Source organism: Antennarius striatus, chromosome 11, assembly GCF_040054535.1.
Source record: "Antennarius striatus isolate MH-2024 chromosome 11, ASM4005453v1, whole genome shotgun sequence".
Classification (NCBI taxonomy): domain Eukaryota; kingdom Metazoa; phylum Chordata; class Actinopteri; order Lophiiformes; family Antennariidae; genus Antennarius; species Antennarius striatus.
Window position 1 is genome coordinate 14,626,603 of NC_090786.1, and position 16,871 is coordinate 14,643,473.

Here is a 16,871-nt window from a genome sequence, read left to right on the forward strand (position 1 = left end):
TTTAAAAATTTGTGTTTGATGATAAATTAAAAATATTGAATAAAATATCTTGTCATTCATTACAAAACCTATTAGTATTTGCTGCTTGATTTCTTGCTTTTATCTATCCATTCATTGTATGTGCATTTACTATTGTATCAAGCTAAGTCAGACATTAGTGAGTAAATGAGTTAAGAAAACATTTCTGTCAAACTGTGATGGGCTTGTCATACAGTCGATCGAGCAGTCTACTCCTAAAAATGCTTTCCCCACCAACTAACCTAATTGACCCAGGACCAACTTGCTTACTTATACACAAAGCAATATTTCTCAATTTGCTTCACTCCTGTTGTTGGTTGACATCTGTACACGTCCAGGGTACATGATTGATAAAAAATACAGAAGTGCATCAACTGTAATACTAAATGATTTACAAATAGTAATTCACTCAGTGAAAAAATCTGAGTGAGGACAATTTTCAAGAGTGCCTGTCAAAACGGCCTTATATACTTTAGCTAATGTTTACTATCATCTAAACATTTTGTTACCAGTAACGCTGATAGTTTTATCAACACTGACTAACAACATCACTGCAAATATAAACACATAAAAATATAAAAACTTGAGGAAAGACACTCACTTACTACTTATAAAATCCAATTGCTGTGTCTGTGGAGTATCTCCGTGTACCACCAATCTGAGCTCTCTGGCATTTGACAGAATTAATACTACTATTGATCTGAATTGGCACAGACACCAGAAATAGTACAAGAATTCTCGAGCTGAGTCATTTCCCTTAATGTGCATGACTGGGTGCTGCTGGCATTGAGAATGCTGATGACGTCAGATGCAAAAAGTGGCAATGATACGTGTGCAGTGTCTAGGTCTTTAATTAGTGCGACAATTATTTATTGGCTTTTGTGTGAAAACACAAGAAACAAACTGTCTTCCTTCAGATCAAATTATTAGTTAGCTGCAGATACACAGAAACAATTTGAAGAAAAAAAGACTCAGTTTATTCTGAAACAAACACAACAGAATAATCCAACAGAACAATACAAGTAAGAAAGTCGACAAAAATGAGGGGAGGATGAAATTTACAGTCTGGCTATGTTAGAGAGCCATCTGGAGTTTTAACGCTAACCCTGCTGAGCTGCTCCTATCCCACTGTTTCTTTCACAGCTCCTCAGACCGGCTTGAGCCCCGCAAACAGTGCAAAGAGACCCAAAGCAAGCTACATGGAATCCATGTCCACAGCAATTGCACAAAAGTGTGCTTTAGGACTCACTCATTAAACTCACTATTTTCTGAAGCTTTGTCCGATAAAGTGCTGATTTCTTTTTTGAAAAAAAAAAAAAAAATAGTGTCTGTGGTTTTCATGTGTATTAAAAATTAGAGTAGGAGATTTACAGGAATACAAACAACCAACTGGATCTACAGTTAATAGAAACAGCGAGTCTATCTTCACCCCCAGTACCCCGCTCTTTTTGTCCAGCACCTAAGCCATCTGTAGCTCTCCAGCTGCTCACCTGAATTACAGGGCTCTGAGTGAAGACCTGCAGATGGTTCACAACAGTGGTCTCCCTAAATATATTATCATGTACACCACTGACCCACTTCACCTTGAAATCATTACTGAGCTCTGATAAGAGCATGGGGCATTGAATGTGCAGTTAATTTCACCCTGAATCAAGACACCCTAGTAAGTGATGACCTGTGTAGCCTGATGCATTATGTATAATTTTGATCTTTGATGCACAACTACTCATACACAGACATGCATAAAACCCTGAATACAGACATACTCACACTCCCTCACCTCGATTAGCGCCCATATATTCCCACACAGTAGGCTTATACTTACTCTTCAGCTGAGATATGACAGTCTCTACAGGAAACTGGCGTCCTTGTAACAGAGCTATTTTCAAACCCCTTCTCACTTCTTTTATCCAAAATATGTTTTCAGTGTGCAAAGTCAGTCCGTTTTAAACTGGCACAGAAAATCCTTTTGAGTTTTACACAAGATTCTACATAGAGAAATTAAAGACAAAAGATAAAGTAGAAACCTTAAGCTACAGATGTCCACGCTGAAGTGATCAGTGAAGAATGTTTGCCAGAATGCTACACATGTCTGTTTTTTTTCCATAGTGTGTTCAAAACAATCTGGTCTTACATCAGATACACATGACTTTCACATGTGGTCCACACAAACCTGAGTCATTGCCAACAGCATGAATGAAACAGACACATGAGATGAGAATCAGCCAGCACCAGCAGGAGGTGAGAACCAGGTATGAATGTGAGCCGTATGACCTGAGCAAAGCCCTAAAAATTAGGTTGAAAATGAGTTCACTAAGTAATAACAATAGTACTAAAAATGCTTTTCAAAATATCAAGACACTTACATTCACACCTACATGCAATTTAGAGCAATAACTCAGCTATAAATTGCATGGTTTTGTGTTGGGAAAGAGCTGGAGAGCCTGGATAAAACCCATGCAAACACAGAGAAAACATTCACACTCCATACAGAAATGTCCCAGTCGAATTAGAACCGAGCCTTACCCACTGCACCTTCATGCTGCCCAATGTAGCCTTAGTAGCCTCTAAATAAGTATTGGCTAAATACACACAAATAATGAAGGGTTTGATGTAAATTTATATTAGGTCTTCTTTTAGATGATAAATATGTTGAATTTTTTGCATAAAGCTATAAATACTGTAAATAAAATAAAGGTTCCTTTCATCATCTGAAAAACTGTGGTCTGCTGCATCAGAACTTAAGGTAAACATGTTTGAAACGTGAATAAAAAGAGTTCCACAAATAATTTCATTGAAAAATATCTACAGTAGGGCGGCACGGTGGCCCAGTGGTTAGCGCTGCTGCCTCACAACACGGCGGACCCGGGTCCGAGTCCCGCTCTGTGCGGAGTTCGCATGCTCTCCCCGTGTCTGCGTGGGTTTTCTCCGGGTTCTCAGGCTTCCTCCCACCTCCAAAAGCATGCGCTTCAGGTTGATTGGCCGGTCCCAAATTGACCATAGGAGTGAGTGTGTGTGAATGATTGTTTGTTTCTCTGTGGCTCCGCGGTGCACTGGCGTCGTGCCCGGAGTGTCCCCCGCCTCACGCCCTGAGACTGCCAGGATAGGCACTGGCTACCCCGTGACCTGCGTTAGCGGATTAAGCGGGTTGGAAGATGAATGAATGAATATCTACAGTTTTGATACTCTATTACTTCAAAGTGGAAAACTTTTAACAAAATACCAAAGAAAATTGTATTTTGTTATAGGAAGTATTTTGTTGAAAATTGTTTTAGCGGTTAACATCTCAGAGGCTACATATAAAACTCTGACCATCTCCTCCTGAAGCTATTTAAAACAATGCTGTGGAAACTGGCAAGTTGCTAGGAAACAGACGAAAGTAGGCAGTGCTTCTTTTTCTGTTTTTAACAAACTCATCCGTAATAAATTTCATCACGGGGATGCAAAATATAAATATAGTGATACGTCTTCCAAGGAAAAAACAAAACAAAAAACAAAAACAGGACTGCAGGCCATGTTGTGTTTAAACTGAAATTGGCACGGATAGAGACTTAAATGAGCTTCAGCGGTCTATACCATAATATTTACATTTGTTGTCTCTGTCAGTGTCAACCTACACAGTGGGGGGGGGGGTGAACAGCTCTAACCTCAAGGACATGTATTGTTATAATGAGCCGCTGACTCCCAAACAAAATTTGGGGTTCCATTTATTGAAATTTAGTGTGAAAAAAACACACACTCATTTATGCGCTGCAATTGAATTAAAATTAATATCATATTGCTACTGTATGCAAATGGTTTGTAGAGTGTGAGTTAAAATAAAATAAAATAAAATAAAAATAAGGGCAGCATGGTGGTGCAGTAGAAAGCAATGTTGTTGTTCACACATTTTAAATGGGGGACAGGTGTCGACTACAGGCAGACCAGTCTTTTACCCGCACTCTTTTACTATGAAGCCACGCTGTTGTAACATGAGCAGAATATGGCTTGACATTGTCTGTCTGCAATAAGCAGGGGCATCTATGAAAAAGACGCTGCTTTGATGGCAACATACTGTATGTACCTGTATGTACCTTTCAGCATTAATGGTGCCTTCACAGATGTGTAAGTTGCCCATGCTTTGGGCATTAATACACTTACATATTATCACAGATGCTGGCTTTTGAACTTTGTGTCTGTAACGATCCGGATGGTTCTTTTCCTTTTTGGTCCAGAGGACAAGACAACCACATTTTCCATAAACATTTTTGAAATGTGGACTCGTCAGACCACAGTACACTTTTCCACTTTGCAACAGTCCATCTTAGATGAGCTTGGGCCCAGCGAAGCCGGCTTCATTTCTGGGTGTTGTTGATAAATGGCTTTGCATAGTAGAGTTTTAACTTGCACTTAAAGATGTAGCAACGAACTGTAGTTACTGACAGTAGTTTTCTGAAGTGCTCCTGAGCTAATGTGGTGATATCCTTTACGCAGTGATTCCGGTTTTTGATGAAGTACCACCTGAGGGATCAAAGGTCATGGGCATTCAATGTTGGTTTTCGGCATTGCCGCTTACGTGCAGTAATTTCTCTAGATTCACTGAACCTCTTGATGATATTACAAACTGTAGGTGATGAAATCCCTAACTCCTTGCAATAGTTTGTTGAGAAATGTTCTTAAACTGTTTGACAATTTGCTCACACATACTGTATGTTCACAAAGTGGTGACCCTCGCACCTTCCTCGTTTGTGAATGGCTGAGCATTTCAGGGAAGTGCTCATAAACCCAATCATGGCACCCACCTGTTCCTAAGTCGCCTGTTCACCAGTGGGATGTTCCAAATACAGTACAAGCAAACCTTGGTTTTCGAATTCGAATTTTGCTTTAGACATCGAACAAATTGGAATTCCACTAACAAAATTTGGAAGTCGAACGCGAAACAAACGCCTTTTTCTCGCAAATTGTGGTCAGGAACCGAGGTTTGACTGTAAGTGTTTGATGAGCATTCCTGACCTTTCTCAGTCTTTTTTGCCACCATTTTTGAAACATGTTGCAGGCATAAAATTCCAAATGAGATAATATTTGCAAATTAACAAAGTTTACCAGTTCGAACATTACGTGTCTTGTCTTTGCTGTGTATTCAATTGAATATAGGTTGAATGGGATTTGAAATCATTGTATGAACTGCAGTACTATTGATAAAACAGGTCCAGTAACAAATGTTCTTTGATAGGAACATAGTCAGACCTTTTTATATCCCTCTCCGTTGCACTGCTGTAGACATTGTCAAAGAAAAACCTCATACCAACAGATGATCCTGTAGGGAAAATCTACTTTTTTGTAAAATTTGGAAAGGAATATCATTGTTGTCTTTCATCAAAAGTGAAATGTTTCACCACTTTGTAGACAAACCTTTGATTGAAATCACTCTCAGTTGCATATGTTGTCTCCACTTGACACTTCCTCCCCCTGTGGGTGGTGCAACTCCTGTTATAAAAAGCAGCAGCCATTTCCAAGATGGCAAAAATATGATTGCTTTCCCTTAACTGGTTTGAAGAGAGTAGAAAAAAACATTTTGATATATTACTTAATAGCATGTTTGTTTAAACAGATCACAATCGTTTTTCAGGCTCAGTCATTTACCCAGTTTAGGCAAAATACTATTTTTTTTTTTTACCAATTGATAGTCAAGTGATGCCAAAGTCACATTTGACTATATTTGATTTATCTGTCTTGGCCTCCAATATTATCTATGACGTCTTTTTAACTCCCCCAGGCTGTAATACAAGAACATAATGAGGCTGTTTGTGTAAATTGTGACAGTCGTGATGTAAAAAATGAAAGAAAAAGAGAGCCCGCTGCCCCTTTACACATACGCGCGCGCGCACGCACACACAGACAGACAGACACACACACACAAAGTCAATTTAATCTATTTTGTCATGTAAATCATGTAGTGAGGTGCCCACTACATTATTAAGGACTCCATGGCCAAGATGTAAACTGCAGTCGATTCCAAACCTAAAGTAATTTTCACAAATTCACCCAGACATGCCACAGAAGTTTTGGGATGCCTTTCAGAGATGAAACAAAGCTGTAATTTCACTGGAATATGAATCAGTGACTGTCTGGAGGAGAAAGAATGAAGCACATGCTCGAAAGAAGACCATCTTTAGTGAATAATGGCAGCAGCTTAGTGATGCTCTAGAATCAAATTGATTCCTCAGACACTTGAGGCCTTCAGCATGTAAAGAGTAACATGGATTCCATCAAGAATCATAAAATCCTGTTCTATATCCCTGTTCTATGTCATCCACTTGGTTTGTGTTAAAACCCACATACTTTTACTTTAAGTATAAATGAGTGTGGGTTCTAAGGGGTTAAGAAACAGTCCTGGAACATTCAACGGTGGCTGTCACAGTCGCAAAGTCAGTAACAGCACATAATCCTTCAGAATCTTTTCCCATTAGGAATGGTCTAAGATTCTACAGGAATACCAGTTAGTAAAAGTGTTGTATTATTTAAAAACACATGTGGTATCTGTTCAATTATTGCAAAACGTTGATAATATCAAAGTTAACATCAAATATGAATAGTTTTGACCAATAGACATGTAATTAGAGTTGAATCACTAGGCCCTCATTTTTTATTTGCCTTTTTATAATACTTGGTCACAGTTTGGTCTATTTTGCAACAACAGCCATCCTTGAGCACACTGCTCAAGGATGTATACTATACATTTATTCATTTGTGGTTTCATGACAGATTTACTGTAACAACACTTGGCATGGAATCAGCAAGAGCCTCGGCAATGTACTGCATTAATGCATGTGTGTCTTTGCTATTATCTCTAATGAATAATGAATAGTGTTCAAGATAAGGGAACATTGTTCTATGTGAAATGGCTTACTTGTACAATGTCCTTCCCTTTATTCTAGCATCAATTCAAGTTGTGCTGAATAAAACTTTGATGATGTAACTTCCTCAAACATCTTGCTATTGGACCAGTGCCACCATTGTGTGCTAGCTAAAGATGACAGACCTACCCTCGGGCGCAATGGCATCACAGATCCTTGTAGTGCTTAAAGTAGAATTCCCAGATGTAGGACCTACTGGGGGCATCTGAGACTGATCAAAATACACAAGAGAAATGTAACTGTTTAGTAGAGCAACACTACAATCTATTCCATGTATAGTACAAACAGAATCTTGGCTTAAATAGAAAGAACATCAAACCACCATGTCTGGTGGCAAACACCTGACAAGAATTTATTAAAAAATAAATTCAAATAACATTTATCAACTTGGCCTTTGGATTCTATATGAAGCTCTAATGAGGATCATGGATTAACTGACATCATAACAGAGAAAATGTGTGATTTCACTGTAAACTCAAACCAAAAGTATTCTGTAAGTAAATAATATGTAATTTGGAGTAATTCTGAAGATTAAGTTCACTTGGTTTAATACTTTGATTTTAAACATTTTTATCCACTGCAAAGAATATTTTTGTTAAAATACAGACTATACTATATGAATGCTAATTTGAGTTAACTGACACAGCCAGATGATGTATAATGTATAAATGAAAATGCAGAGGAATAAGTCATGTTACCCCTGTGGGTTATGGCAAGCAAATGCTCTCTTGCATTGTCTCCCATTTCGGCAAATACTTAAAAAAGACATGACTTCATCTTAATTGTGTCTAAAGTTTTTTTTTTTAGTCAAAGCATAGACAGGATAGTGCCTCTAAACTACATGCACACACCCACACAGACAGTGAGAGAGCTCCTTCCAATCACAGGCAGAGTAGACTGTCATATCCACACAGTAATAGCTACATAGTCTAATACAGATGAACAGAATGCAAAAAGAAGTGTGAAAGCACAGCTATCAGGCAGTTAGAACCGTGCTGCCTCTTGCACCCAGCTAAAACAAAATGAAATGAACCTACTGACTTACCGACACCGCCAATTTTAGAATCCCAGAAGAACTAGCTTTCAACAACCACACCAAAAACTCAGCAATACATGGATGTACATTATTTCTCTCACCTGTACGAGATACTTCTGGCTGCCGTACATGACATACTGGGGAGCTAGGCTGTAGATCATATAACTGGTGTGCAGAACAATCAAGAGAAGAATCATACAGAGGAAGAGAAGAGCCTGAGGGCGAGTTCTCTTCGGTCTTATTTTGTACAGCTACAAAGAAAAAAATATGACAATGCAATTATTAGTATGCAGGGTTTTTTCTTGGAAGCAATGCTGAGACTTTGTTTACCCTTATCCAGAAGAACCAGATGCCCATGTTTCGAATGCCTGCCATGGATGTGATAACAAAGTACATGGTGATGACTGTGATCAGGATATAATCCAATGGAAAAACCTGTGAAATCAAAGACAGACATCAGGTATATCTCTTTCAAGCTAAAGTTGCAATGAAAGCTACTACAGCTGTCAGAGCCAACATTCATGTCAGCTGCCTCTCAGTGATCCTTGGAAAACACAGATTTTGCTTTGCAGAACCTTTAATGACAGCTTTCATTGCCATATTTTCTAGTTAACTTATTTTATGCACACCTGTGCTGAAATGTTTGGATTTAATCTCCAACTGATGTCCATAGACTAAGGTAATCTATTCTCAGCCTGCTGTATCATGTTATGATCCCTTTAATACCAAGGTGTTACGACCCCCGTCGTGCACTCATTGTTTAAACCTGTGTTCTTGTAGTTTAATCTGTATAAAGTGCAGTATGTCACCCCCAGCTCATGGGGGTGACATACTGGGGGTGTGGACCTCTGCGTTACACTCCTGCAGTGTTCCGGCCTACGCTTTAAAAGCTCCACCAGCGTGAAAGTCGGAGCAGCTGCCACTTTCGATACACAGTTTGCCACGTGCCTCTCGATCTTGTAAGACTGCCATTTATTTATTTTTTATTTATTTATTCAGTTTATTTTTCTTCTTTCCAGACATGTTATTACAACATATTTCACTTTCATTAGTGTTGAAACATCATCAACAACATCCGATAAGAAAAAAAAAAGGGTTAACGGGTTTACCCCGGTGGATGAGAGGGTCACTTCCCTACGCCTTAAGGCTGTGGGAGGGAAAACTGTTATTTGTGCATACGCACCAAATATCAGTTCAGAATATTCAGCCTTCTTGGCGTCCTAAATGGGATCCCTGCAGGGGACTCTATTGTTCTTCTGGGGGACTTCAATCCACACATTGGCAATGATGCAGACACTTAGAGGGGCGTGATTGGGAGGAATGGCCTCCCTGATCTAAACCCGAGTTGTGTTATGTTGTTGGACTTCTGTGCTAGTCACGGATTGTTCATAACTAAAACCATGTTCGAACACAAGGATGCTCATAAGTGTACCTGGTACCAGAGCACCCTGGGTCGGAGGTCAATGATTGATCTTGTGATCGTATCATCTGACCTTCGACCGTGTGTTTTGGACACTCGGGTGAACAGAGGGGCAGAGCTGTCAACTGATCACCACCTGGTGGTGAGTTGGGTCCATTGGCGGAGGAACCCTTTGGATAGACCTGGCAAGCCCAAACGAGTAGTGCGGGTGAACTGGGAACGTCTGGAGGAGGACTCAGTCCACAAGGCCTTCAACTCCCTCCGCCGAAGGAGCTTCTCGTGCATCCCTGTGGAGGCTGGGGGCATTGAACCTGAATGGTCGATGTTCAGAGCTTCCATTACTGAGAGCTGTGGTCTCAAGGTCTTGGGTGCCTTGGGCGGTATCCTTCGACACTGTGGTGGACCCCGGTGGTTAGGGAAGCCGTCCGACTGAAGAAGGAGGCCTTCAGGGGCATGTTGTCCCTGGGGACACCTGAAGATGTTGCAGAGACGGGCCAAAAGGACTGCTGCCTCGGCTGTGATGGAGGCAAAACAGAGTGTGTGGGAGGAGTTCGGAGAGGCAATGGAAGAGGACAATTGGACGGCACCAAAGTTATTCTGGAAGACTGTCCGACACCTCAGGAGGGGGAAAGGAGGGACCATCCAAGCTGTATATGGCAAGGATGGGACAGTGTTGACCTCGACTGAGGAGGTTGTCGGTCAGTGAAAGGAACACTTTGAGGAACTCCTGAATCCAACTACCCCAACTGACCCGTCTTCTGTTGTAGAGGCAGAGCTGGAAGATGATGGAGGATTTGAGTCAATCTCTCGGGGCAAAGTCACCGAGGTAGTTCAACAACTTCACGGTGGCAAAGCCCCGGGTGTTGATGAGATTCGCCCAGAAATGCTGAAGGCTCTAGGTGTCGAGGGGCTGTCATGGATGACACGCCTCTTTAACATTGCGTGGAAGTCTTTGACAGTGCCGAAAGAGTGGAAGACTGTGGTGGTGGTTCCTCTTTTTAAAAGGGGGGACCAGAGGGTGTGTGCCAACCATAGGGGCATCACACTCCTCAGGCTCCCTGGGAAAGTTTACTCCAAGGTGCTGGAAAGGAGGGTCCGGTCAATTGTCGAACCTCAGATTGAGGAGGAACAATTCGGGTTCCATCCTGGTCTTGGAACAACGGACCAGCTCTTTACTCTCGCAGGGATCCTAGAGGGGGCTTGGGAGTATGCCCGTCCAGTCTACATGTGTTTTGTAGACCTGGAGAAGGCGTACGATCGGGTCCCCAGGGATATACTGTGGGAGGTACTGCGGGAGTATGGGGTGATTGGGCCTCTCCTCAGGGCCATCCAATCCCTGTACGCCCAAAGTGAGAGCTGTGTTTGGGTTCTCGGCAGTAAGTCAGACTTGTTCCGAGTAGTATCTTGGGGTCCTGTTCACGAGTGAGGGAACAATGGAGCGTGAGATTGGACGGAGAATTGGGGCAGCAGGAGCGATATTGCAGTCGCATTGTTGTCACAAAGAGGGAGCTAAACCGAGAGGCAAAGCTCTCCATCTACCATTCAATCTTCGTTCCTACCCTCACCTACGGTCATGAGCGATGGGTCATGACCGAAAGAACGAGATTGTGGATACAAGTGGCTGAAATGGGCTTTCTCATGTGGATAGCTGGTGTCTCCCTTAGAGATAAGGTGAGAAACACTGCTGTTCGCGAGGGTCTCAGAGTAGAGCCGCTGCTCCTTTGCGTGGAAAGGAGTCAGTTGATCTGCTTTGGGCATCCGGTGCGGATGCCTCCGGGGTGCCTCCCTAGGGAGGTGTTTCTGACACGTACATCTGGGAAGAGACCTCGGGGCAGACCCAGGACCAGGTGGAGGGATTACATCTCAACACTGGCCAAGGGAACGCCTTGGGATCCCCCAGTCAGAGCTGGTGGATGTGGCCAGGGAAAGGGAAGTTTGGGGCTCCCTGCCCCCGCGACCCAATTCCGGATAAGTGGTGGAAGATGGATGGATGGATCTCAATTTGGTTTCATGTTGTATTCTCTTTTCCACCACGAGCTAAGGGTCGTAACACAAGGTTATATTTGTAAATACTATTCATGAACAGCTAAACCAATGTCAGTATATATACTGTAAAACATTTCTTTAATGGTCTGTGTATCTTTTTTTGTGTCTGAGGTACAGGATGTGGAGTTGAACAGATAATATTCAAATTCAGTGTTTTAAATCTGCGACAATGGCTTGCAGGATATAAATAAGACAGGTTAAAACAAATTGTCTCCACAAATTACATTTTAAAATGTGATGTAAAGCTTGCTTAGGATCCACAGGTGTAAGACCAGAGACGAAGCACATTTCTAAGCTCAAAAGGCAGAACAGTTTTAAAAGTCTTCAAGTAATTCCACCAAACCCTTGACTTCAGTATGAAACAAGACAATCAGAGAGTGCAACATCCAGCGAAGGGTAGGTCAAGGTACCCTGAAAGTAGTACCTGACAAGTGCATACCTTTGACCTTTCAGGGTAGGTCAAAGCTAGTGCATACATAGATCAAAGCACTAGCTTTGATCTATGGTCTAACTCACACTGACTTCTCCCTTGTCTTTTTACCTTATCTAGTTCCTGCGTGTACAAAAGTTGAAATTTGACCTTTACCTAGTTTTCTCAAGGTCAAGGTCATCATCTCATTTTCATCCCCTTTGCCGCCTGAGTAATGTGCTTTTTGTTTCACCTTTCTATCTGCAACAGTTGCGAAGATATTTGATTGACATACTAATGAACGGACGAACAAACCGTCACAAACACTGACAATTACAATACAGTACATCATCGCTTTGAAGAGGTATGTAATAACAACAGTTGGGACTACTACACAGACCCTTTTGCATGGTCATTATTATTTACAAAGATTCTGGTTGTTTTACGCTGCAACACAAAGCAAGTTTTATTAAATTTTCTGAATAACGAATAATATTTACATCACGATAGATGATGTTTAAATGAGTGGTTTTGGAATTTGGCCAGCTGGTGCATAGAAAAGTTAGTTATTCATGCAATATATATATATATATTATATATATATATATATATATATATATATATATTATATACATATATATTATATATATATAATATATATATATATATATATAATATATATATATATAATATATATATATATTATATATATATATATATATATTATATATATATTATATATATATAGAGAGAGAGAGAGAGAGAGAGAGAGAGAGAGAGAGAGAGAGAGAGAGAGATAGATAGATAGATGGATAATAGTAGTATATCAAGTAATCCTTTATTTTGTCTAATCTTCTTCTTTTCCTTTCGGCTTTTCCCTTCACGGTTCGCCACAGTGAATCAGTTGCCTCCATCTAACCCTGTCTTCTGCATCCTCTTCTCTCACACCAACTACCTTCATTTCCTCTTTCACTACATCCATAAACCTCCTCTTTGGTCGTCCTCTAAGCCTCCTGCCTGGCAGTTCAAAACTCAGCATCCTTCTACCAATATATTCACCATCTCCCCTCTGGACATGTCTAAACCATGTCAGTCTGGCCTCTCCGACTTTATCTCCAAAACCTCTAACATGTGCTGTCCCTCTAATGTACTCATTCCTGATCCTATCCGTCCTGGTCACTCCCAAAGAGAACCTCAGCATCTTCATCTGCTACCTCCAGCTCTGTATCCTGTCTTTTCCTCAGTGACACTGTCTCTAGACCAAACAACATCGCTGGTCTCACCAGTTTTGTACACCTTTCCTTTCATTTTAGCTGAAACTCTTCTATCACACATCACACCTGACACTTTCCTCCAGCTGCCTGTACATGCTTCTTTACCTCTTTTCCACACTCTCCATTGCTCTGGACTGTTGACCCCAAGTACTTAAAATCCTCCACCTTCTTGATGTCTTCTCCCTGTAACCTCACTCTTCCACTTGGTTCCCTGTCATTCACACACATGTACTCTGTCTTACTGCGACTAACATTCATTCCTCTCCTTTCCAGAACAAACCTCCACCTCTCTAGCTTCTCCTCCACCTGTCCCCGGTTCTCACTGCAGATCACAATGTCATCTGCAAACATCATTGTCGATGGAGATTCCTGTCTAACCTTGTCTCTCAGCCTGTCCATCACCATAGCGAACCAGAAGGGGCTCAGAGCTGGTCCCTGATGCAGTCCCACCTCCACCTTGAACTCCTCACACCTACAGCACACCTCAGCACTGTCTTAACAGTCCTCATACATGTCCTGCACCACTCTCACATACTTCTCTGCCACTTTAGACTTCCTCATACAACACCACAGTTCCTCTAAAGGCACCCTGTCATAAGCTTTCTCCAGATCTACAAAAACACAATGCACCTCCATCTGGTCTTCTCTGCACTTCTGTATCAACATCCTCAAAGCAAATACTGCATCTGTAGCACTCTTTTTTGGCATGAAACCATACTGCTACTCACAAATGCTCACTTCTGCCCTTAGTCTAGCTTCAACTACGCGTTCCCACAACTTCATTGTATGGCTCATCAGCTTTATTCCATTGTAGTTGCCACAACTCTGCACATCTCCCTTGTTCTTAAAATTTGGCACCAGCACAGTTCTCCTCCATTCCTCATGAATCTTCTAACTATCTAAGGTCCTGTTGAACAACCCAGTCAGAAACTCTACTGCCACCTCTCCTAGACACTTCCAAACCTCTACAGGTATATCATCAAGACCGACTGCCTTTCCACTCTTCATCCTCTTCAATGTCTTCCTCACTTCATCCTGACTAATCTTTGTTACTTCCTGGTCCACAACAGTCACCTCTTTCTAGTCTTCTAGTCCATTTTACTTGTTCATCAACTCTTCAAAGTACTCTTTCCATCACACTTCTGGCCCCTGTCAATACCCTTCCATCCCTATCCTTAATCACCCTAACCTGCTGCACATCCTTCCCATCTCTGTCTCTCTGTCTTGCCAACCTGTATAGATCAGTCTCTCCCTCCTTAGTGTCCAACCTAGCATACAAGTCATCATAAGCCCCTTGTTTGGCCTTTGCCACCTCTACTTTCGCTCCATCTCCCTGTACTCCTGTCTACTCTCCTCAGTCCTCTCAGTGTCCAACTTCCTCTTAGCTAACCTCTTTCTCTGTATACACTCCTGTACCTCCTCATTCCATCACCAAGTCTCCTTATATACTTTCCTTCCAGATGACACAAGTACTCTCCTATCTGTCTCCCTGATCGCTGTAGTTGTTTGTCTAAAAATGTATGAATTAAAATAGATAATAGCTCAAAAAGATAAATTTATAATTTATCAATTTTTGCATTTTAATTTTTTTTCTTTATTTTTTCATGTATTTTTTAAGTACAGGTAGTCGTCGACTTACGACCGCGATTGGGCCCGACAGATCGGTTGTAATTCGACTTGGTCGTAAATCGACTCTAGGTAAAAATTCAATCCAGCAGCGCTGGTTCTTGGCTGGGGGTCGTCCGGATCGTCAGCTGGGGCAGCGTGTGGGTTGGTGGGAGCGGGAGACGACTTTTCATAATCATTGTGAGCTTTGTCTGAATTGTTTGTTTCTTTTTCTCCTCATAAATTTCACGATATGGACGAAAAGCGTCGTTTGCCATCCGTTCAATCCTTGCAAATGTTTCTATGTTCTATGTCCATTTCTTCAAAGTGTGCACGGAGTTTATTTAACAGGGAAAAGCCTTCTGACAAGCCTTTGGTGGTGAACATTTTTTCTGCTTCCTCCTCTTCTTTCTCTGCTTCTCTTCTCTCTTCTTCTTCCACTCTTTCTTCTTCCAGCGCGATCAGTTCTTCATACAGCGCGATCATTCGTAAGTTCTCCAAGGAGAGGTTTTCTGCCAGTTTCACTATTTTCTCCCGAATCTGATCAAGTTCTTCGTCACTTTCAAATCCAGCAGAAGAGTTCACGTAACGCTTGACAGTTTTTCCATACGCCATTCATACATTTCTCCGTCACAGCCTCCTAAGCAGCCCAGCCCATCAGTAGTGGGCTGGGCTATTGATCTCACGGTGTGACTGAACATTGTGTGTGCGCCGTGGGGACTGAAGAGAGCGCGGGAGTCTCAGAGCGTGAGTACTGTGGCTGGAGGGTATGCCCGCATTGCCCAGACATTGTGGTCGTAAAGTCGGTCGGTCGTAAGTTGCATAGGTCGTAAGTCGACGACTACCTGTATTTCTAATATTAAAGCAGCTCTGCCAACTATATGTTGTCTTGTTACAAATTATCTTCGATTTTCTCCCTTTGAATGCTCAATTTTCAAGTTACTTCAGCATTTCCCATGCACTTGTCATTACGATGAATATGAACGTATAAATTATTTTTCCGAAATCATATTCATCTCTGGTCTGTAGTTAGCCCTTCTATCAGAGGTCACCTAAAAATAACTGTTAACTGGAATTTAAAGTAATATGAATCGCTTTTTATGTAGTTGCTTTTGTGAACTTTTTTTTTTTTTACTCCATGGTTCATCTGGAACCTTAACAATAAACTTTTACAAGCTCAAGATTTTCTTAGTATCTATGAAAACAATGATGGAAACAAGATAGCATAGCTTTAAACACATCACAATTGATAATACAGTATATTTGGTGTGAGAGATGAGATGATACTCACAGGCTGTAAAGTTAAGAGAAGTTCATTGAGAGGATTGGTTAGGTTGGTGCCAAAGATTACAAAGCCAGAGCTGATTCCAGCAGAGTGAAGAGCCTTGTCCAAACTGAAACAAGTGTTGGTAAAATTAAAGGAAATACGATGTTTAAAGTACTGCCATACATGCCTGTCTTACATGACATACATTTGAGAGCTGTATTAAAGATTGTGCTGTTCAAAAAAATACTGTAACTTACTTTGAAATGAACAAAGCAACAGTGAACATCACTGCCACCAGGATAAAGAAAACGCCCAATAATATCTGAAAATAAGGCGACAGAATGCAATGCATTACAAATTAAAATATCCAAAATATCCAATTATTGTGAGCATATTTTTTAGAGACTTCTAATGAGTCAACAAATGTATCTTTGCTGTCGTTTCTTTTGTCCAGGAGAGACCATATGGCCTGGCCGGTCACAGTTTGGCACTCTTGCTTTGGTTGCTTTGTGGGGGAGCAATGATACAGGCCAAACAGAGTAGGAACATTGAAACCAGGAAGGCAAATGATGGTAGACAGCCAATAAATCCTTTCAACTGCTTCCATTAAAAGAAGCCACAATTAGATCATTGTTTGCTCACTACAGTGTTGTAAATAGCAGGACGATACATATTAACTTTCGATCTAAAACCTTTGACGTTCAAGTCACAGCACGATGTTTGGAAGAAAAAAAAAAAAACTTGACATAAACCATAATAATCACATGCATCAATGCAAAAAAATAAAAAAACTAGGAATTTTAAAATCAGATTTATAAAAAAATAAATTGTATATCTTAGTAGAATTTTAGCACATGTCAATGTCAACACTTTGATGCAATTATCAAATGTTTATTAAAA

The 16,871-nt window shown here is 41.0% G+C and overlaps 1 protein-coding gene across 1 annotated transcript in view; it reads right to left on the reverse strand.

Moving 5' to 3' along the window:
* lmbrd1 (LMBR1 domain containing 1) overlaps positions 1–16,871 on the reverse strand; it is a 59,081-nt gene that overhangs the window by 2,843 nt on the left and 39,367 nt on the right. Inside the window, exons 10-14 of the mRNA XM_068328150.1 lie at positions 16,229–16,293; positions 15,996–16,098; positions 8,281–8,385; positions 8,052–8,201; positions 7,044–7,125 (exon numbers count right to left, since the gene is read on the reverse strand). Of these exons, the coding sequence (XP_068184251.1) occupies positions 7,044–7,125; positions 8,052–8,201; positions 8,281–8,385; positions 15,996–16,098; positions 16,229–16,293 (505 nt within the window). The remainder of the gene's footprint in view (positions 1–7,043; positions 7,126–8,051; positions 8,202–8,280; positions 8,386–15,995; positions 16,099–16,228; positions 16,294–16,871) is intronic.